This window comes from Amblyomma americanum, chromosome 1 (genome assembly GCF_052857255.1).
Source record: "Amblyomma americanum isolate KBUSLIRL-KWMA chromosome 1, ASM5285725v1, whole genome shotgun sequence".
Taxonomy (NCBI): Eukaryota; Metazoa; Arthropoda; class Arachnida; order Ixodida; family Ixodidae; genus Amblyomma; species Amblyomma americanum.
Window position 1 is genome coordinate 240,464,077 of NC_135497.1, and position 23,825 is coordinate 240,487,901.

At 40.9% G+C, this 23,825-nt stretch overlaps 1 protein-coding gene across 3 annotated transcripts in view; it reads right to left on the minus strand.

Annotated features, from left to right (window-relative positions):
• Positions 1–487: 487 nt before the first annotated feature.
• The window catches only part of LOC144114820 (protein fantom-like), a 61,803-nt gene continuing 38,465 nt past the window's right edge, over positions 488–23,825 (minus strand). For 2 of the 3 annotated variants that reach the window (XM_077648803.1, XM_077648802.1), the window contains exons 23-34: positions 20,440–20,587; positions 17,609–17,769; positions 15,674–15,799; positions 12,983–13,075; positions 11,971–12,123; positions 11,076–11,178; positions 5,805–5,962; positions 4,867–5,059; positions 4,460–4,544; positions 2,851–2,941; positions 1,234–1,276; positions 488–1,142 (exon numbers count right to left, since the gene is read on the minus strand). In XM_077648803.1, coding sequence (XP_077504929.1) covers positions 1,021–1,142; positions 1,234–1,276; positions 2,851–2,941; positions 4,460–4,544; positions 4,867–5,059; positions 5,805–5,962; positions 11,076–11,178; positions 11,971–12,123; positions 12,983–13,075; positions 15,674–15,799; positions 17,609–17,769; positions 20,440–20,587 — 1,476 coding nt within the window. In that variant the 3' untranslated portion in view covers positions 488–1,020. The remainder of the gene's footprint in view (positions 1,143–1,233; positions 1,277–2,850; positions 2,942–4,459; positions 4,545–4,866; positions 5,060–5,804; positions 5,963–11,075; positions 11,179–11,970; positions 12,124–12,982; positions 13,076–15,673; positions 15,800–17,608; positions 17,770–20,439; positions 20,588–23,825) is intronic. The other variant, XM_077648804.1, reaches the window with a different exon arrangement.

Here is a 23,825-nt window from a genome sequence, read left to right on the forward strand (position 1 = left end):
GCCACTCCCGTATTTATTTCCCCATCCCTTTTATTTCTGCTAGCCGCAACTCAGGTGCTTCAATCTTTGTTAGCAGATGTCACAGCTAGCAACATCTTTTCCTTGAGTTTTATGTTTTCAATAAACCGCTAATAATAACCATGTAAAAAAAATGTTTAGCACCTGAACCTTCCGTTTAGCTTTCAAGTATCAGGCATTCAGTTGTGAACATTATGCAGAACAAATACTTTGAGACAAAAAGAAAAAAGCTTTTACTGAATATGCCTCGCTCATTGAAGTGTTGTTGCTGCGTCTGTAAGTATTTATTTTTGTAGCAACCAACAAGCTGATCAATCAATCGGTACTTCCAGTTTAAAGAGGAACACAAGTGCCGAGACTTTTCATGGTTTTGTTGCAAGAAATCAGTCATGAAACGTGTGCCTCCTACGTACTTTGCAACACATACCCAAGATGTGAAAATGGAAGGAACACACTGTACACGGATTTTACACAACTAGTTGCGATCTTTAATAGCAAGTCCTCAACATGTATTCATACATCTGTACAATTGTGTAAAAGCACGCATGCATCTTACAAAACGTGCACATGCTTTGGAAGTACACAGCAATTGTTCTCCACTGCAAAAATGGGTGCTGGTAGATGAGTGCCTGACAATCTAACATCAACTCTATCCAATTATCCAATGAGTAATTGCTTCATTCAAGGCAGTTAGGGACAGAGGACACACAATGCAGCACAAGTATGTGCTAACCACCCCTGAGCCTCTCCAACAAATAAAGAACGACATATGGATGAAGTGAGTCGCATGTTCAGAGTATATAGGTTTCTCTTCCCGAACGCTTAGGTATAAGCTGACTTCGTTGAAAATTCTGCAAATCCTAGCTCACCCACTTTGCTAATTGGCTCTGGTAGTGGATTTGGTCACACCACCAAAAAAGGCAAAACATCTGCGGCATCTGCAGGGTCTTTGCTAGCATGCTGATTGCAGAAGAAAGTTGTAATAAACTTTTTGAGCCCTGTTTATGGCTGCAAAGGCACACGGGAGGCATGCTTGCTTTCAACAAGGATATGCTTCAGTGCTGCAAGCATTTCAACTGATACATTCAGCTTTCCAATGACTTTGTTGCTCCTTGTGTCAAGCACTGAAAAATAAAAACCCACAACTGGTGTCAGTTTATCACAAGAATAACTTAACATCCAGTTAAAGCAACAGAAGCAAATGAAAGATCTTACCATCAACGTCTTCTTCAATAATGTCCTTTCCATATTTTACGATCTGTGGCACACAAAACAAAAAATTTCACCGTGAATACAAGACACAAAGACTGCAGTTTAAATCATGCAGCATGACCATTGCAAGCTTAATGCATATGACTTTTAAAAATTAAGACACAAAGACTGCAGTTTAAATCATGCAGCATGACCATTGCAAGCTTAATGCATATGACTTAAAAATTTTATCAGCTAAGGCCTGTAATGGAACCTGTAATGGATCAACATTAACAGTTGATTCAAATTTTATTTAGGATAACGTCAGCTATTAGGATGCCCCAGTTAATCAGACACAGTTATGGCCAGAATAATACAGAGCATGCTTCAAAATCCTAACTCTTCCCTTGCTTCCACTAGCAGAAGTAGGAAGGTTTATTGTGTTTATGCACACAAATAAAAGGGGCACTTATTTGCATAAGCATCAAACATTTTTGATAGGTAACATATGGGAGGAGTTTAATCACTGAAGTGTGCTCCATATTCTGGCCGTGACTACACACAATGCACTGCATTTTGGAATGAAGAGAACAGTTTTCCAACCACTGAAGAATAATATGATTAGACAGCACAAGAAGCGACCACCAGTCGGCATTTGAGTCCAGCCACAGCAAAGCATAGCGAAATGTCTCGTGAACCAGTGTGTACATGCCATGTGATCATGTAACTACAGCTGCCATCTCGAACTTCAGCAAACCTTCGCAAGTGTGGATTTTAAGTCATCATGGCAGTGCAAATGGTGGTAAGGTGCTGACCAATGAAAATTGGGAAAAATTCATAGTTTAAGCATTTGCGCACGGCTGTATTACCAGTGACAGCTTTGCCACCTGGGAAGTTAGGTTGGTCGCTGACATCACTGACAAAGTATTAAAATTGAAAGGACCAAACAGGATTAAAGGAGCAACTGCATCAATGGTTAAAATGCCATATAGCCTTCGTGTTCAGTGATGAGCTGTGAGCTTCAGCAATGTCAGTGTTGTCATGAGCATTAATTTTAGAATGTTATTAAACAGTCTATTTGATAAGATACAAAACACATTAGTGTCATGCACTTCAAAGCAATGTAGTGAATAGTAACTATTATACGTTCTTTACCTTGGTACCCACATTCCAATTTGGTCTGTTATATGAATTTTTAAAAGCACAAATATTTTCTGGTGCTCTGTAAAATTCATATCACAAAGATTTTCCTACAATATTCCTGATTAAGGGCTTTATAATGCTAATTACCTACTAAAGTTATCTATTACCATACTTTACCGCTTAGCTCATAAACATTTCATAAGTAGTGATGCCATATAGTACTGTGCATCAAGCTTGAGTACAATGACATTAGTCCACAACCCCACATAAACTATGCTTTCATTTACTAATACAAAGTGACACTGAGCACAGACTTCACTGGCTAAAGGCCAACTGTAAAAAAAAACATCTTCAAACAAAGAGTAAATCTAACTGAAGGTCAAGATACCAGTACTACAGCTATTAATGAAAATACAGCAGCATGCCTTGCAGCACACAAGCTTCCTCTACTGTTTGTAGGCTGCTGAAAACAGTTGTGCAGAATTCAATGCTGCTTGCCTGTTTCAAGTCAGTGATGGCAAAGCCAACATCCTGGCACTCAGCATCCTTTTTCTTGCCCAGAGGTTCACTCACCACTGTAAATTTGATGCTAAAAAGATGATAAGATTTTGTCAAGAACCACTGTACAAAGCAAAAACAAGCCAGCTTGAAAACAGTAATGACACATTCTGGAAATATCGCAAAACATGCTTTGAAAACATTTTTGTAGCTGCTCAGGAGTAGCATGTACAAGATGACTTCGGTCAGTGATGTATTAACATGAAAACAAACCACCTTTCTGAACTAATAACAACAATATGCACACCTGGGATCAGTACCAGTGCAGCCTGAAAGTTACAATTATGTGTTTTATTAAAGATTATATTTATAGATTACAGATGACAAGGCTGCTTGGTAAACTTACATAAGAACATGGAATGACCACCGAAAAATGGGCATTGCTGCTTTGCTTCCCATTAACCCTATAACTGCCAACCCTGAGCTGTACTCCTTATGGGAGATTGTACCAATACAGCCTGTGACGAGCCATACTCGTCCAGACCGATGTTGCACTGCTCCCACCGCCAAAGATGAGTTATGGCCAGCAATTGCGTTGCTTGCAATTTTCAACACTACAGGGCATTAGTTGTCCATGAAAAAAACTCATTTCGCACTTTTAGCGCGTGTTTTAAGCTTGACAACAGTCATTTCATAATGGCGTGACACATGAAGAATGCCGGTGGCATCAATGTCCCGAGACAAAGAGCTGCTCCTCGGAGCAGTTCTGACAACAGCGTTGATGACGATTTAGAATTTGTTTCCAACAGTGATTCTGAATTTGTTTGCGAGCTGGAGACATCTTCAGATGACGACAAGAGCGACTATGACAACAGTGACACGCTGGGTATTGCACATTAGCTACTAATGATGAAACCTTGTGTGTCTTGGGACTAGACAACGTCTATGCACTTTGTAGTATGTTACAGCGTGTCTGATCAAATAAATACAGCGCATATCAGTACATTTAACTCATTACTATGACATGCACCAAGGAAAAGCTGCCCTTTTCTAAAGCATAAATAGCAGCTTTTTCTTATTAAAATTATGTTGATTCTAACCAGCAACCAATAAAGTAATATATTTTCTAAATCAGAATTGCATATAAAAAATTATGACTACCTGAACAAATTTCGCGATTTTGCTACGTTTTTCGGAAAGTAATTTGGTGGTTTAAAAGTTCACGGACACAACCTTGTTACAAAGTGCAATGAATAAATAATAATAATAATAATAATAATAATAATAATAATAATAATAATAATAATAATAATAATAATAATAAATGCTCCCTAGACCCACTACTTTGTCATGTAAGTTACACAGCGTTATCTTTGTCACAGGCAACACAAAATTATGTTAATCTGAATAGGACTACACAACAAACAACACTTCAGGAAACAGCAAAACAGTACAGCTCCTTTACAGCTGACAGCGATACCAATGATACCAACAGCTATTGAAAATTCTTCTGTTGCATATAAAATTAAATTCAATGCCTTCCTTCTGAACGCTAGTCTACCTTAACCTTGATGCTGCTTACAGTAAGGAACCATACAATGATACTAACGTGGCACTGTTGGGGTTTTCAGATGCTAGCATTGAGGCCAGGGCTTCCCTCCTTTCTTGATGGCGAGTGGCATCAAGATGAACAACTGCAAGCCATGATGACATAGACGAGACACTTGAGTCCCATTGTAATGACATGCAGCAGAATCAACCACAGAAGTTTCAAATCAGGATAAAATGGCATGTAAACTCATGAAAACAAGCACGAGGGAGTGAAACTTTTGAAAATGTGTGTGAAAAAATATATATTACATATATAAAACCAGTATTCAAATTATGCAGTTTCAGCAGAAGTGAGCATGATTGGTGTCAACAAATGAACAAATTTTATCTTCCTGAACTGATAAGCATTAATTTCTGTTCTCTACAACATCACTGATCCTAGGAAAGCGAAAATTAAAAGCTCACCCTTCCTAAAGTTGAAGGCAATTCGTTGTGGAGGTTTGGGTTTTGGCAAAGCAACTGGAGTTTCCAGTTCTTCAGGAGAACAGTCAAGAAACTGGAACTCAACAAAGACCATCTCAACAGATTTGTTTCTCAAGACTGCTGCACCAGGCAAAAATCCCAGATTATTCACAGAGAAAACAGCCACATCTGAAACCTGAGGAATAAACAAAAAATTTAAGTTGAGTAACATTTCTGTTACCACTGGCAACTTTCAATCTGCAAAAACAAAGTGCAAGCTCATCTAGAAGCTCTGCAATTAGGGCTGCATGGAAATGTAAGAAGTGCCCTTTATAGGTGCATATCCCCCACCAACTTTGAAATGCCACTATTAAATCACTTTGAGTCAAGCAAAATCACTTGTGCTACATGTAATAACACTGAAACAAGTTCAAAACTGCAACACACCAAAAGATGTATGTCCTCGTTAATTGCAGGCACTACACAAATCTACAAGGCACGCAGGGCAAATGTCTTAGCTATCTATGAGCTTACAATACTTGGAGCGTCACCACAAAAAAAATTCTGTACATATCTCATTCAATTCGCACAGGTAAGAAAAGACACATTTGTCAAGGCTGATTGTTCAGATAAATTTTTTTTTTCTACAGGCCACTCAACTTTAGCTACAACTATAATGAATTGATTACTACTAGGCTCGAGAAGATATCAGTGCACCAGTAAGCAGCCCTTTCACCCAACATGACAAGCAACTACCACTCATGCATAAGAGTTTGGTTCTTTTTTGTCCATTCTTGTGCTACGGCTTTCTCAAGGTGTACTATATGACCAATCTATTCATACAGTTATCCAGTTACAACCATGTTAGTGTCAGTACACAGTGCAGGAACTCAAAATCAACTGATCTGCACACCGCGACCATGAATAGAAAAGTACCCAACCTTAAATGTGCCACTCCTCTTCAGTGCAGGTGTTTTAACAACCACTACTTGTCCGTTGCTGAACTCTTCAATGCTCTGGCTCTCTTCCACAATGCTGCTTTTCACACCTGCAGTACTACTGCCAGCTTCTGGTTTTTGGTCTTTGCTGTCTTCCATACCTGTGGACAAATTTACCCTTAATATCAAGCACAGTACTCACCATGCTCATCAAGCTAAGCATTTTACTTTTAGGGACTATGAACTTAACTCCTAAAAATTCTGCTGCTTTAGAACAATTGAATATTTTCTCCTCATTATTATCAGAGCATTTTTTTTGTGTGTGTGGCAACACATATTTTTATCCAAGGATTTTGTAACTAAAAATCAAATTGTTTTTCACTCCAAATGACTGCAATCTCGATGTTGAGTGTGGCACAATATCACCCCAAGGCAGAAACAGGAAATGGAAGAGGGCTACAGTTTGGGGAACTTGCGCTGAAGTTTGCGGTGCCGATTGCAGTGCCATAACACACTGCCTAGCGAGAAGAGCAAGCAGTTTTGGCTAGTACTCTTAGTGCTTTTCTGCGCCGCCTTCAGGCAATTATTGGCGTGAGCCTCCGCGCTCTGTCGAAGGCGCACGTGCCATGCGTCAGCTATCTAGGCTACGCCGAGAGAAGCTGGGCAACGAATGCTGTCAGCCAAACGGGGGTATCTAAACGCACAGAATGTGTTCTCGCGTTTGCAGCGGCCCAAGTAGCTGACAAAAGCAGTTTTGAGTCACCGAACGGAACAATTGCAGTGCCACCTTGGCAGCGCAGGTTCCCCATAGCTGTGGAAGTCAGCATGGCTTGTTTGGTTTCTAAACGCCCTACCGCAGTGGCCAAAACGAGAATTCATATTATTTTTTAGCACAGATGGTGTCGGTAAAGAATATTTTGAGAGCACTGTTCCTTTTTTTTTTTTCATTTTGGACCTTCTCTTGCCTATGACAATATTGTCCTATCAGTGAGACTGGAACGCCCATCAGTGATATCAGGTGCTTTTACAAGCTCATATTGTTGCAGCAGCATGCTAAATGGCTCTAAATAAGATGATGAGCCTGTGCAGCAAAGTTTGAGTGAATAGTTACAGTAGTAAGAGCACAGCAGTGAGAACATGCATTTTAAGTCACATAAAGTGGGAGAGATATGTCTAAAAACGCTTCAAGGTGTCAACTCAACACTAGGACGTGATGAAATAATTTTGGGCACTGCCATGATACAACATTAAGTGGGTTGCTGCCATCAAGTGCTTCTGAATGCTGCAGCGACACCAAAAAGGCTTCTTTTTTGGCATTTTCTCTCATGCATCTTCATGCATCTTGTGCTTTGCATCTAGAACCAAACCTAGGCCTCAATAAACCAATCCAAGCCAAAAGATGAGAGGGATGATCTGTACGCTTCACCTCTGACCAACTTCCAGAGTAACAAAAATAGCAATAGTCCTACATCACTTTTTAATGCAGTGTCTCTGAAGTAAAATGTACTTGTTTCACAGGTCCGCTAACATTTCAAAAGGTTCCTCAAGAAAGCTTTATGCCACCTCTGGAAACCATGCACCTGTGGTCTCTATTGCCACATTATCCGATAAAAAATTCCTCCCATGCAGAACTTAAATTTCAGTTTTGTTTAGAGCTAGGCCTTGTGAGTGCAGTGGCTGTTCTGGCAATATGAAGCCTTCTTCATGAATCCGTTGCAATGCACAGCTTGTGGCTGCATGCACTGCAGTGATGAAGGCACACTTACTGTCTCGGCTTTCCAAGACGTTTCTCCTTGATAGGAGCAGGCAGTTGTGTGATTAGGTTTGCATGACAAGAACTTGCAGTTGTGGCTGCACCTTCTTATATAGTCCACTAATCCACCAAAAGAAAGCCTTTGGCATCAAAAAAAAGCCAAAAGCAAAACTTTAAGCGCTGAAGGCATGCCCTTTAATTTCATAAGGGGGTGGGGGGATCCCCAGATTTTTCCATTACTTACTTTGCATTATGGTTTCAGGGTGGTAACAATGGAACTATGATTAATCTATTGTCACACATCTGCTGAAAAATCTGCTAATCCATCCTCTGCTAAATGCTCTTAAAACGACGCGCTGCAAGACACCACACTGCTTCACTTTCGTGTGGCTACAAGGAACGCATCTTGCAATTACGTTTTTCACATGTGTCTTTTCTCAGTACCCTGCATACCATATGGTATCATTTCCTGTGATACAACTCTAATAGTAACTCCTCGACCTAGCGTCATATATGATGAATTTTGCAGGAGGTTTTACTGCTAAAGCAGTGCTATTGTACTGCCCCCCCCCCCCCCCCCCCCCCCCACACTTCTTGTTAATCTGATGTCTGCTAAAGTGAAGCCTCCAGCCCAAGTAAGGAGCTGCCATCTTCCACTTCCACTCTACAGAAGCACCACCCTACCCACCTCCACCCTCCACAAGGCCTCCACTCACTAGGTGCCCATGCAGCAATGAAACAAAAAATAAATGGTGAAATCGAATTCAAAGACTCAGAGGGAAAGCCAGCTGTCCTCCAGAAGCACCACCAACCATCTGCCTCCCCATCCCCATGGCTAAGGAGGCTGCTCACCCACTCGTCGCCATTCTCGATTGTACCTCCGCCCATGTTCACCCTCAAGAAAAATTCTATAGCGTGTGTGAAGCATTGGCTTAGAGTAAAAGCGTCAAAGTAATAATCGAGAGTAAATCCAACTGCTTTCACAGAACTGTCACCAAAGATGTCTGATTGTCCAGATTTATTTTTTTTGTTGCTGACAGTTATGACTGCCCAACGTCATTTATTCTTCACATGATGTACTCCCACATTTACCGTATTTACTTGCATATTGGTCATTAGGTTACATAAGTTTACCCCTAACTTTGGGAACCACAATAGAAAAAAGTTGGAATGTCGAACTGGCTGACCGATGGAAGCTCTGAGCCACCAACGTGCAATTAAGACGACTGGCACAGCACATCACATACTGTAGCTGCAGCGGCACCTTGAGAAATTAATCACCAAAAAGGCACTCTTGCTGCTTTCCCCAATGTCTGACACACTTTTCTGCCATATCGAAAACGACATGCAGTCCAAGTTTTTGATACCACACATATAAAATGATAGCTCACTATGATCGATGGTCACCCATGTTTGGGAGGCATGACTTGCCGCACAGCTGAGCAGCTGAGGGGAGTTTCATTTTCACAATGATGCTTTCTAAAATGTGCGGTCGATGTGGCAAAGGAGCAGTGGGGCTCTATCCTTATCATATCAGCCCTATTTGAGAATCTTTTACAGAGCTCTCTTGAAAAAGAAAGGACACGCTAAACCTTTGTTCAGTAACGGTGGCAGCAAGTGCCGTAGTTTGTGAAGACTCAAAAGCAGCCACAATCCAGAAGTTTCCACAACTCCGTCATGCTCCCTTGCTTTTATAAGTTTGTAGGCGGGTCTGCACCTTGTCCTGGTATGATCCACATAATGGTCGAATCGCGAGTTTGAGAGCACGAATTTGAAAAAAAAAGTGGTTGACCTATACATAAAAAAATGTGGTAAATTCCTGATGCCATCTTTTTACAGCGTATGATATATAGCAGCTGTCCTCAAAATTACACACATCATTGTGGGCTTCTGTTGGAGCGGTCCCTTTTTACTTTTAACCACAGCTCTCTGCTCAACATGCTCCATTTTCTTACTGAGCCTCCATGTCTACTTCATGAACTTGCAATGAAGGAGAATAATTTGGACAGACCGTAATTTGGCATGTACACTATACAGACAGCAGTCTGTAATGCTGCACATAATCAAAATCGCAACACAATTATAAATGGGGCAGAAGTAGAGCGTGGTTATTAACTCTTGTATTTTGTTTTATCATGCATCAAATATTGCTGTCAACGTATTTATAAGGCTTAAGCAATCAAATTGCTGCTAGTTAAGTGAGGCCTACTTTTTCTGAAATCTTGAAATTTTTAGCCCCAAGGAGGTAATCTGTAAGAGTTACTTTGGGGGATAGTGCCCCTAGGCAAGTATAAACAGGCTCAACAAAAAAAAATGCTTTGCTGAAAAAAGCCAGGCCTTTCTAGCAGACTGAGTCACTGGAAGGCACAAGAAAATTTTTATGTGCTCAAACCACCACTAACCATACCGTAGCACACTTGAGGCTCTCATATCAAGAGGTGTTTGTTCTTCACATGCCATGTGCTTTATTTGATGTAATTTCATTTTATTTATGTTCTAGCTTTTTTTTCATTTATGCATTGCATCACCCATAATGCAATGGCATGGTAGAAATTTGAAAATATTGCCACGGACTAGAAGACGACACAGTGGCAGTGGCGCGGCACGGAGTGCTCGCGCTAGGCCCACCGCCATTAAATCATTCCATCGCCATCTGTCATGTAATCCTGTCTTCACCTGCTTGCCGTCACATAACAATATGCTTTTCTACTTACTTATTAACAGCAATATACACTGCTCTTAAAGTGAAATAACTGGCATTCTGTATATTCTACAACAACCTGTTTTCACACCTTCCACATAACATTTAAAATGCATGACATAAAGTTAGCATGGATTTTACCAACTGTCTGCAATAAATGTTCCTGGTCAAAACATGCTTTAGCGTCAGACCTTTACTCTCACTTGAAAGAAGAGGTTTCAGTAAATTATCTGAAAATTAGACGCTCAAGACACACCGGTGTAGTTACATTTAGTTGCACAATTAACCTATATGAAAAAAGTGTGCATTCATATAAGCCTGCCAATAACAACATACTACAACTTTGAAAACTGCAGCTCAAGGGCCAGTTGGTAAAATATGTGAATACAATAAACTATGCTGAAGGACAATATGAATGAGAGGTGAAGTAAAGACAAGCGCTGTCCTGTGCTTGTCCCATTTTTAATTCTCCTTCATTTTGTCCTTCAATGCAGTTTCCTTTGTTAATCTGGAAAGTGCCTGGCATGCTGTCATAGCATCTGATTGATCACCATTTACTGTGGTAGTACACTTTACATCACTGAATCTTATAATCTTCAGATGACTAAGTTTGTTTCTGTCATTGATTCATTGACTGATTGATTATTTTGCTCCTGTGGATTCCAAGGTGTGCCATTGATGAGGACTCTGGATCACCTGGAATTCTTAATATGCATCAAAATTTCAGTACACAGGCATTTTTGAATTGCACTCTCCCTGAATGCAGCTGCCTGAGATGCGGCTGTGTTACCTGTGTGATGAAAGCACGCTCCGTACTAACCTCGAGTGCCATTAGCTGTGCCTGCAGATGACAGGCTCGACACAGATGTTAAGGAGCTGCTCTCAGTGCGTTCACCACTCTCCCGGTTTCCTTTTCGTGTGCTCTACAGAAGAAAAGGATCAGACACACAATAAGAAAAAAAAATTCTTGGTGACAATAACATGGGCATGGCCACTGCACCCCCTCTTGCACAAGCAATTTCTGAAACTGAGTTCATTCCCACCATGCATACTGGGCGCAAGTTCCACCACTGGAGGTACTGGCACTGCAGTGGTGTGGTTTTGTATTTAATATTATGTGACATCGCTCCAATGAAAAAAGAGCATGCACAGATAGGTGGTCATCTAATCATGTAATTTTGATGCTTTGCTTTTATTTTCTTGCTGAAAAACATTTGTCTCCTACCAGTAGCCATTATTTTGGTTTATGGGGGTTTGACGTCCCAAAGCGACTCAGGCTGAGGGACGTAGTAGCCATTATTTATTACAGTAAGCACAACTGTTAACTGTAGAAGAGTATACACACCAGATGGACTGAAAGTCACAAAATTATACCAGCACGACCCCATACATGAAGTGGCACATGATGTTGAAGGTCAAATAGTAATGCAAATGCCCCCTCACTCTTCCTTCCCTGCCTTTTTCTTCTTTTCTTTCCTTTGAGCTTTTCTTAACACCTTTTTTCTTTAGTATCCAAATCTAATTGTCTCAAACCAGTGATCAGACAGCAATAAATCTTTTAAGCTACAATCATCAAGGTTTAGCTTTCTTGTACTGCAGGATATTCATGCTTTATAATGAAGTCCATTTCTACTAAGGTCACCATCACTGATATAAACACGCTGTTAACATCAACTACTGCAATTAGCTATTTCCTCATTCCTCAGAACACATACCAACATCTTCTTGCGTTCATTCACAGCAGATCTTCTTGGTCTCTGAGGAACTTGAAAGTCTTTTGACAGGCCACTGGTCGTTGGAGAGAAGTGTAATGTGGCAGCTCGCTGCCGAGCTGATGATACCTTTCTTGGCTGGTGAATTGCATCTCTCTAAAATCAACAGAAATACACAGATCAACAGACGCTATCAGTGAACGGTCCTGTTGGATTGCAAATAAAAGTATGTTTGCTACTGTCATGTTCCATTTGACCAGCAAAACACAACAAGTGGTTTAAGCTTGCTTTACAGAGCTATGCATGTAGCTGTCAATTCAAAGAGTAGGTTCGAAAAATTAAAATTGGTTTTTGAGGTAAAGGAAATGGCACAATAATTGTTTCATATTTCGAGGAACACCCGAGCAGTGCCATAGGGGGGGGGGAGTGAAAGAAGAATGGGAGAAAGTGGTGTCGTAGTGGAGGGCTCCAGAATAATTTCGACCACCTGGGGATTTTTAACGTGTCCTGACATCTCATAGCACATGGGTGTCTGCGTTTCGCCTCCATCAAAACGCGGGGATTCAAACCTGGGAACTCCGGCCCAGTAGCCAAGCAACCTAACCACTGAGCCACTGCGGCTGGTGAGTAGGGTTCTCTGAAATGTTCTGAGATGTTTGGTAATGCTAGCCAATTAGTAAGTTGCATTTCCTTTTCTCATGAGGCTGATCATTAAGCACCCACACTTTTAATCTTGCAAGTTTCTTCAAGGTGCATGAAACCGAAATTTGTTCTGCATCTGCTCACTGCGGCAGCCTAATTAGAATGCAAGTTTGAATGGTGAGAAAACCTACAAGTGGCATATGAGTCACAGTCAATAAAGCATGCTCATTACATTAGTCAGAGGGCATGTTATTTTCTGCAATGCAACAAAGTGAAAAGAGCAGTAAAGGAGAGATAAATGTTTACTCTATTATCTATTAAATCTGAAAAAAACATGCAGAATTATATCACAAGTTACCAAACACAAACTTACTGATCTTGCTCTAGGCACAGGCTTTTTTGGAGGAGTGTATTCTTGTTCCCATTTAATCTCGATATCCACAGAACCAGCATCTTCTCCCCAGGGCTTGCAAGAAACAAATAATGGTGAAATTTTTAGGTGAATTTGTTTGAAAAATGCTAGAAATAGAAGACATTATGATGAGCAATATTAAAAAAAAAATATGCGGATATGTGCTGGTGCCAGTCAATCATGAGTCAGTGGTATGCAGTAATGTGGCATTCCACTGGCGTGTGACAGACCTGCACTAAAGCATGCTCAAGCATTTCATTAAATACTTCTCACAACAGTACGTACAACTTACGTGCTACAGTCATGAACATCTGCATATTTTGCTATGTAAGAAATGAACGGTAAACGGCTAAAGAATGCTTGTTACCCCCGAGACCATTTTTACAGCACAGTGAAGAGTGGTATCAGTGCTACAAAGTGCTGGATCTGTGATCTTTTAAAGCAGTGTAATTGCCTATGCATGAATACAAATGACTAGGGGAGTGCACATATTCAAAAATTCTAATAGTTTCAGAGCAGTATTTTTTCTTAGATTCACATTGCACTTTCATTATCTGAACCTCCTAAATGTTCATAATCATTTAACTTTCTGTTCTTCTAAGCTCACAGCAAAACATCGCGAGATTTTCAAACAGCAGTACCTTGAGCTTGTCAAGAGTTAACATGCTCTTTCCTCATAGAATCGACTGCCAGTACCATGATGCATGTCACTGTGTCATGCCACAACGCAGTCGACAGCTAGCTGTGAGCCTGACTAGCAGCGATCCTCTCATTATAGACTATTATGATCACAAATGTGGCATGCTTGGAAGCGGCCTGGCTTGTGACGTATAGCGGAATGGATGAAGTCGTGGCTTAGGTGCGCTGTTGCAGTTGTTTTGCGGCACCTGCTTTGATCGTTATCTATTTTGGTCAATTGGAATCTAGAAAGTGCACATCTTAGGCTACAGAGAAACAGAAAAAAGCATACGACAGAAACATTGACCTCGAATGCAAATGCTCCTCGTACAGCATGGCTTGCGTGCTGGGGCATCTAACAGCATGGTTTTGTTTTCGCGTCTTAAAACAGTGTTTGGGCCCATCACGTGGCCTGCAGCCAAAGCCAACGCGTGAGGGCTAAGCGGGCTAGCTTGTCGTCGTGAAAGCTGTGCTTCGGGCAGTATTCCACGACCGGCACTGTCTTCAGGCGTCACGAGAGAGCGTGGAAGGGATGGTCCCACTAGATTTGTAGCTCACATCTCATTTTGCCAGCCGTCTTGTTGCATTTTGTCAGCAGCGCAGTGTGCCCTGCCCTTCCTATAATTGACCATTGACATCACTCCTCCAGTAAGGAGGTATCTGCGCATACTTCATGACCATATCTTACAATATTGTGACAGCATTGAGTAGGCTCCTTTGCCATGCAAGCATTAAGTCAAACCACTGTATTGGACTTTTTTCACTGAATGCGGCTGTTATCCAAAGAATAGTAAACAATGCATTAGTAATCTAGAAAATAAAGTTTAGTACTATTACTATACTACGATTCCCCCTCCCTTATTTAATGCCTGGTAGGCCTTACTGGTGTAGTAAGCTATGCTGATGGGTGGAAACAAAATTTGTTAGCAATACTTCTGTTTCTTTTCATAGCCGTGTTCTGCAGGAAAGCATTTGTCTCTAGTTAGAACTATTTGTACTGATATTCTAAACTGTTCGAGTCGAATCGCAACAAATCTTTATTATTCGTACTTGTTTCACAACCAAAAATTTATTATTCGCACACCTCTACTAACGACACATGGGAAGAAAACAGCTCCTTGATCAAGAGGCAGAGATGACAATGTAGCTTAGGTTCAACATCACTATAATACACAATGCCTAACATTTCTCTTTCCAAAATCTTTTTGTAGTTTGGTGCTCCTCTTGCTACAACACATTTCCACAGGTTCTATGGCCCGGCACAGCACAATTTTGAAAAGTTTGTTTAGATTGTGTAACTACCACTGCACTAACAGTTATCTGAGAAATGCAGCTACAGCCATGGCTAATATACATGGCTGCAAAAAAGCCCTCACAGGCCAAGGCATATCAAAATAGGCAACAAGCTGCAATACATTTTATGCAGTGAAGCCTTTGTTCAAAGGGCGAGCATGAGCCATGTGTGCAAGTGACACTGAACTTCTTGGTGTTTGTCCCCTGTATAAGCAACTTTATTTGGTGCAATTTAAAGCCCCATCTGTGCCGTTACTACCAGCGGGGCTCCCCGCTAGACATTCCATAGATGTCACCACTAAAGTTAAATGCTTGAAAAGCAGCCTTAATATGTTAAGTTCTTTTTCAAAGAAATAAGTAGGATGCTTACTTTTGTTTTGTTTTTACAGGGTTTAACGTCCCTAAGCGACTCAGGCTATAAGGAATGCCGTAGTAGAGAGCTCCAGATAAATTTCACCACTTGGGGTTCTTTAATGAGCACTGATATCGCATAGTACACGGGCCTCTAGAATTTCATCTCCATCGAAATGTGACCGCCACAACTCGCATCTTTTGGGTCAGCAGTTGAGCACCATAATGACTGAGCCACCGTGGCAGCTAAGTAGGATGCTTACAGTACACCTGTTCCCCTTCTTCAATAGTAATTAGGACAATGAATTTAATACCATACACCATACTTACATTAACAAGGGGAAAAGACCCATGCAGTGCCTGTCCCAAGGTCAATGCAGACAAAGGTACAGATGCTTTTCCAATGAAAGAACCAGGCTCAGCATCTTCCTCATCAAAAACCAGTAACACAATGCTCTGCAGAGAAAAATTTTCATCACAGAATCTTTTTTTTTTCTTTTCACTGAAAGCAGGAGTTAAAACGAATGCCTCCACACTAATGCTGTGAAGCAAGTAGCACTGACATGCAAGAACTCTCACAGCTCGTGCTGATAAGAATTGTCGCATACACATAGAAATGTGCTCCACGTCAAATAGTAGTAAACACATGCAAGAAATTTGCTAATAAGGTCATAGAAAACTGCTATACAATGTCTAACTGAGCTGCTGACGACTCACGGAATAAAACCAACTACTGAGGCTCAAAGGCAAGTGACTTTATTGTTCAGAGGGCAACCAAGCAATTTAGTTATTCCTTACTTCAGTGGGAACCAAAGGCCTGGGCAGTGAATACAGCAGACTCCCATTGAGACAAACTTGTCTTAAGATAAATTCTAAGATATAATGAACAATGTGAGATCATATGATTGGCTTACCAAACACTTAGTGTAAAAAATTTGCCTGATATGAGCTGCTTCAAAAGTTTCTCAGTTGAAACAAAATTGTGCAGAAACTGAACCATGGAGGCTGCACAGCACAGGGCAGGCAAGGAAGAAGTAAAAGCTTCTCCACACTTTCGTGCCTGTATGAGGTGAGTGTAGCGGGTGATGCACATTGCCTCCAATGAACGAAAAAGCACATGGTTGCCAGGTGCACCTTCTCGTGGACGTCTGGTTTAAACGACCATCTGAAATACAGCTGAGAGCCAAATCTTCTGCTGGCAAGTAGAGTGCAGAGATCTGACATGGCCAGATCTCTACATTGCATGCATGTAACCTGCCACATGTTGCCTTTGGTGGACAAAAGGGTGGGATGCACCTGCTTGTGGAGCTAGTAAGACCCACGCTGTAGAAAGAGTGTGATAAGAGGGAGAAAAGAAAAGTTTGCAATACGTATCTCAAAGTCTGTACCGTGCAACTAATCAGTTGTGCACCTTCAAAGTGCCTGCAGCCAAAAAAAAAGTAAAAAGCAAAAAGAAAACAGAACAGAAAAGGCAGTCACTGCTAAAGAAAAACAGATTAAAAAAAAATGGCTCATGCCTCTTTTGGGCAATATCACCTGAACTTGTGTCATGCCCTCACTCCACTGCTTTTGGTAATGCATAGTGCAATAAATGTTGTTTCTGCAACTACCTTCTCATCACAATGTCATTTCATTTATTTAGGGAATAATTACTTATTAGCATGCACCTGAGCACAGCCATATAGCTACAAAGGAAAGCTATACAGCTTTCAGAAGCTTCACAGTTGAAATACTATACTTCCACCTCACCTGTACACATTTTGTACAATATGTAGCAAGGCTCACTCAGAAGACTATGCCCAGGTACAACACACCATTGTTTCTAGAGAAGTAATTCAGCACTATACTTAATTCAGATGGGCACACAGACAAACATACAGTGCCCATCCTATCGTGTCTGCCTGTGTGCTCATCTGAAATTAGTAGTGCTGAACTACTTTTCTAGAAACAATGCATCACCAACTAGCCCCACAGCCTGTTTAAGTGAACACCATGCCACTAGCACTGTTAATGGTACTTAAAAGTATATGGACTACCAATACATTAACTCAGCCATTCATTATAAACTGTCACACTTGTACAAAAATTGCCAGCCACTTTGGCTGATTCCCAAGTGCTGACCAGCTGTGCCTGCACTTGCTTTCATGAGACTTCAGGCAAACAGTGCTGAATGCCACTTTTTTTATCAGAAGCATGCCATATATAATGGCATAAACTGTTGAAATAATCAGAAGAGAAGTGCTAAAGGTTTGTCCCAAGACTAACGTGGGAGAGGAGCTGCTTATGAAGCTGGCTGTCCACCATGACAGGAAATCTGTTGACATGATGAAAATCAGCACAGTTGGCAACAGCAGTGGCAAGGCCAGTCTCGTGCACTGGAAGGTCACACAGCTGATAGCAGCAGTACACCCTTTTCCGCATTTGTCCTGGAAATGCAAACCACACTAGTCACAATGGACAATTCGATAATAACATACAAGAACTGTTGTTTTAGCCATTACGTTGATAACCATAAAAACTCGTCAATAAGGTTTTCATTACTTCTTTATTAAGGCCCAAATAATAAGTTAAAAAGTTGGCTTTACCAGCCTCATTCTGAACAAACTTTTGGCCAAAATGAAGTGCTCTATGTTATGCAATTAATAGAGTGACCTTTTCACAAATCTCACATATGGACTTGCAATGCTAGAAAGTGAAGTTTTATTTGCTAGCTATTATTTCAAATAAAACTTTAGTTACTCAAAATATTTTCCAACTGAGATGCTCATGCACTATATAGGTGCCATGGTCATAACTTCATGCCGTTTATACACTAACAGCAGTGGCCACAGAAGTCGGACCAGCAGCTAAATACAAGCTTTTTAAATAAGAGTTGTGATGGTAACTTTGTAGATATTAGAACATGTGTTTACAACTACTTACCTGCACATTATTTATGCCTTGCATTAAAGCACCACGTCCTCGTTGCACTACAAACATTCATTTAGTACGACACTATACAGCTAGCAAAATTACTGTAGTACTAAGTCAGATCTCTTATTCCGGACTAAAATGAAGCACCGCAAGATTTCATAAAACAGTCCAAGTGCATTAACTAAACCTTGAGATAGAGCTTGCTGGAGATGAATACTTGGTCAAATTTATAATTATTTATAATTAGAGCCCTTTGTTTTTGAGCAAAACCTATTTTACCTGATTCTTGTACCCCAAACACATTTCTTAAAAATCTGGCTAAAACCGATTTCTCCTTGAAAATGCCCCTTCTACAGAGAATGCATAAGGGCAAGGGAATGAGGGGCTCATTGAGATACACATATGAAAGAGCATAGAGAACATACATTTTCCTGAACAAAGCTGAGGACACCATACAAAATTAGGGAAGACCTTGTGCTTATTCCTGAGGAGTGTTTGTTCAACTGGTGATCTTAAACTCCTTTTAACACCTGCTATTCATGACGTGGTTTTATTTGAGGATATGATCGAAAGGTAACTTTTAGAAGCGAGATGCCAAAACATGAGCATTGACCAGGCATTTATTTATTTGGCATCATGTATCAAGCACTATGCACGCTAACACATCCTGCTCCAGAGATCTTGCCCGTTTAAAACAGCCTCTGTGATGTTTAATGACTGTTTTCGCAGTGTACAAGGTAGGCAGGTCTTGCATGCACACTAAGTGCTACGTGAGCACTTTACAGGATGAAATAATTGTCATAGATGACAGGAAATTTAATTTGGGAACAGGTTTTTTCCGGCGCCGCCTATCATTTCCATGCTAGTGAAATATTGAGCAAGAAATTGGGCATTTTGTGTCCCACACAAAAACGAGTGCTTGTAGTAAATTGTCTTTTGCTGCAAAAAAAAAAAAAGAACCTGAAAAAACTCGAATTGTGGAAATTTTTTTTTAATAAACCGATTCACACCCGAATTTGAACTAAAAAAAAAAAATGCCACACAATTTTTACCCCCCGAATTCTGGAAAAATAAAACCAGAAAATGAAGGGCCCTATTTAAAATTTGCAAAAACCTTGATCATTTTTCCCATCTCAACAGTACAGCCAGCAACAAGCGTTCAAAAACTACTGAATTTTCAAAAAACGTTAATCTGGCATGCTTATTTAATGGTTTTGAAAAATTACACAAAACAAAACAGTCAGTTACAGTCGAAACCCGCGATACCGAAATCTCGAGAATACGAAATTCTCGCCGCAACGAAATATTTCCGAGATCCCGGCAAATGCCCATAGGGGCCAATGTATTTCGTATCTCTCGGTAACGAAACATTTTTGTACCGCAATACCACGATAACGAAATTTGCTGCAGCGTCGGTCCGCATACTGTCTCCCATATTATGAATAGCAGCGTCAAAAAAGCACTCAAATTGAGCAAACTGCAATAGCGCGCTTGCGTGGCTACAGCGAGAGCATTGGCGCCTGGCAACCTTGCAGCCGGAACAACTTTAAAAACTTTAGCCACCTTGAGCCGGTGCTAGCCACCATACCGGCGCAGCGCGTGTCCTCTGTGATCGGTTCCGCTTTGTTATTCATCTCGGAGGCAATGTTCAGGGAAGGCAGCCTCGCAGCGACACCATCAGGGGGCGACACTAGATCATCAGCGCTGCACTTTTAGGCCTGCGAGCGGTGCACATGTGTTCGTTGTGTGTGGTGGCGGTGTGTATGAGCAGCAGTCCGCACGTTTGCGTTTGAGATGTCTCCGCCAGCCAAAAAACGTGTGCGAAACTGACGACACCGAGGACCAAGGTCCACAACATGGAGAGACGGTAAACCCGAACCCGAGGAATGTGTTGGACGCCTTTGACACGATCCGGTCGTTCTTAGGCGCACACGACGACGACGTGGCAATGGATCACTTCTTGCAGTGTGAGAATAGAACCATGAAGTTGCTGCAAGGCAAGGCTCGGCAAACTAAGCTGACTGACTTTTGGCAATAAATTTTCTTTTTGCGGGCTGTTTTCTATCTTTTCTGTCTCATTTTCGCGGCAACGAAATTCTCGCGAAAGCGAATTTTTTTGCTGTCCCCGGCGATTTCGTTATTGCGGGTTTCGACTGTATAACATAACTTAGACTGTGTTCTACCTTGTTTTAGTGGAATCCCGATGCAACGCACAATGTTGACATTAAGCTGATTGTACATGGCACTGGCTGGCTCTCCATTTTGCCTTTCACTTTGATGTTCAACAACCGAGTTAGGCAGCCTTTTTGCTGGGGAGCTTGGCACTGAAAACTAGAAAAGGCAAGGCTGTACACTTGCAGCACAAAGCACGCAAAACTGCTGTATGCACTGTATTATATGCACTAACATGATCTGCAAAATGATCCTTTTCATGCAAGTAGCCTGCAGCACATGCACCTGTATTTTGGCACTATGCACACAGATACTTGTTACTCATGGAAATACAGCGGACTCTCAATATTTCGAACTTCTGCTTATTCAAACTGATGAAGACACCTCAGTTGCTCTTGAATTAAAAAGTGTATTCAAAATCAAGCATACCAAGAAAGCTCCCCTCACTGGAACAATTCAAAAAATTTTTCAGTCCTTTTCGAATTCAAATTAACAAGAGTTGACAGTACAGGCCTAGTCAAAAATACAAAATTCATAAGGCTTGCTCCTCAAACATACCATGTGGCTCATTTTTCAATGCGAGCACTCCAAATCTTGCAAATGTGAGTTAAGCTCTAGTTCTCATTCCAGTGAAGCTCAAACTAGAGATTTCCATACACAGCTTTGAAGTAAATGCCTTGGGCTTATATTTTTGACAAAGACTGTACATAAAGGAAGGAACCACAGAGTCAAATGGATCACAGTCCCATTGAGTTCTCTTGTTGCTAAAATGGCCAGACAAAATAAGCTTCACGGCACCAAGATTAACTAGCACTCTGTCAAAATGAACAATCAGCCAGCATTTTCGAGTCTCAGCATTACTAATACAACTGGAACAATACTGAGTCATAAGCAGCATTCTGAGTTGAATGGTTAGATGTTGAAATTTCACATTGTTACTTCACAGTATGGAATGCTTCAAACCAACATAAATTATCTAGGAATGAAAAGCTGCTTGGTTTGGTAACAATGCTGGTGACATCAAGGGGGGGGGGGGGTGCGAGGCTAAAATCACGATTTTCACCAAAAGAAAGAACATGTTTTTAAATTTGCATTGTTTTGGATTCCTGCTTTAATAAAAAAAACTTCCCACCAAGTTCGTTGTTATCTGCATAGTAGAAAAGAAGGTAATGAATTCTTTTCATGACAAGGTGGTGCGCATTCGCCGTCGAAAGTGCCTACAAACGCTTTTTTTCAAGACGCGACCGCAGAGCAGCAAGAAACTGAATGTGAAGTGAATGCACACATTAGAAAGTTGGTTTTTCGCGCTTTCTAGTCATGGAGACCTTCTATTGAGAATACAACAGACCACTAAATAAACACTAGAAAAGAAAGCATATTTTTGGCTGTGGCAACTGCAGACTGGCTGGCGAACCAAAACAGAGGTTTGGATTGGCGGGAACACAGCACAGGACCTTCCAATGCTGTTTTCACGCCACTTGGAGTCTCGCTAGGCCAGACCTCATTTTGGCTCTGTTCGATGCTGGTTATTTGTTTATCTTTCCAACCAACCAAGCTGCCAAGGAAAGCATTTCATGAGTGCAGACAAGGGTGCTGGACAGCTCTAAAGCTTAAAAATAGAGAAAAATTTGAAGCCATTGCCAAACAGCAGCCTCGTGGTGGAAGAGGAGGGATCAACCTATGCAGCACGGCACTTTAATGAATTATTTTTGGCCATAAAATTAAATAGCACGTACTAGAATCTATAAACCTATTTTTCTTAGTTCGCACTTTTTCGGAAAACAAAAGCATTAGGAAAACTATTATTTCCAAACTGCTTTGCGAAAAGCTGGTTTGAAGGTGGTTGCTAGACTGAAATTTTGTCAGGAACAAGATGGGGTACTTATTAAATGCCTAAACACAAAAAATTATCAGATGCCCGACATATAATGGCAACAGAAAAAATAAACTGTTTTTAAAGTGATGACATTTTTACAGAAATTACATAAAAAACACGTGACTATCCTTATCCTGCACTACAAACCATGTAGAAGGTATCTCATCACAAACAATTAGTATATAATCGTTATTTTTTAAATGATAGTTTTCCAAAGCTGATAGACCTAATTGCTCTCTATGACAGCTATAAATTTTTTTCTGTTTCTGCAATGATAATGAAATTGTTACCAAAATTGGCACAGCAGGGGTTTATTACGCGAGTAAATACGGTAGTTCCGGGTTTCGGAGGCTGCGCGGAAAAGAGGGTAGGCAGCCGCCACCGCGTTCGTCAACCCCTACCCTCCCACGCCGGTGATGGCGCCATTTAGGCTTTACCCACTCGTCCACGGTTTTATCTGGTTTCATCTTCTGTCCCTGTTTAGCATGTGTGCAGCCTCTAAGTATGCGCAGGCGCTTTTTTTTTTTTTTTTTTGGCCACGTGCTGTGTGCCAAGCCGCCCAGACGGGGCGGCGCGTAGTTCGAATTATCCGTAGCAGAACCGACTCGCTTTCGAATTAACGGGCTTTTTTGTACACAGATCTGTAAGGAGTTTGGCCGGACCAAGTAGAGCAGTTCAAATTATCCGAAAATTCGAATTATCGAGGTTCCAATTAACGAGCTTTCACTGTATAAAAGAAAAGTATACACTGCTGTTAAATTCAGTACCATGGTACCTTTAGCCACTACACTTTTGAAATAACACTGTAACCAAATATAACGAAGCACTAACCATCATCAACTGTGCGCAACCTCATGACAACAGACTAAAAGTTAACCTGACATTTTTACTACATATTTTTGCTGTGAAGAGCAGTTATACTTCTATTTAGCATTTATAAAACATTAACGGAGGTCTCAAGACAGCAGCTCAGTGGTTTTTTGTTTAGTTTCCAACATTTTATTGTAACCTCTCTCTGCATTAGTGTGTGAAAGCCTGTTTGCATAGAGGGGACTTTGGCATTAGCGCAGCAAAGCTAGTTTACATAGAAATCGCATATACATTAGCATGCCCTAATGACCGTCACAGGAACTGCACAAGAATAAAGGATGCAAGAGCTACACAACCACAAAAAAAGCTCTTGATTCAGGACTACAACTGAGAAAAAAATATGCCCAGGCATAATCAATACAGGTTCATTAAAATTGAGATGCATAAATTTATAAAATTATCAAAATGATCATGCATGGCAAGTTACTAGCAAATGTGTCGTATTCACAAACATGAGCAATGCTTTTTCACTGTGCCACTGCAAAACAAAGTGGCAAATAACTACACAGCTTACTCAATCTAAAAAATGGGCTGCGTGCTGAAGAAATAAACCAGGCACAGAAACTGCAATATGCTGGCAAGGAAACAATGCTCCCTATCATTGTGAAGTGTTTTATAAAAAGAAGAAAGTAGAAAGCTAGGTATGTGCTA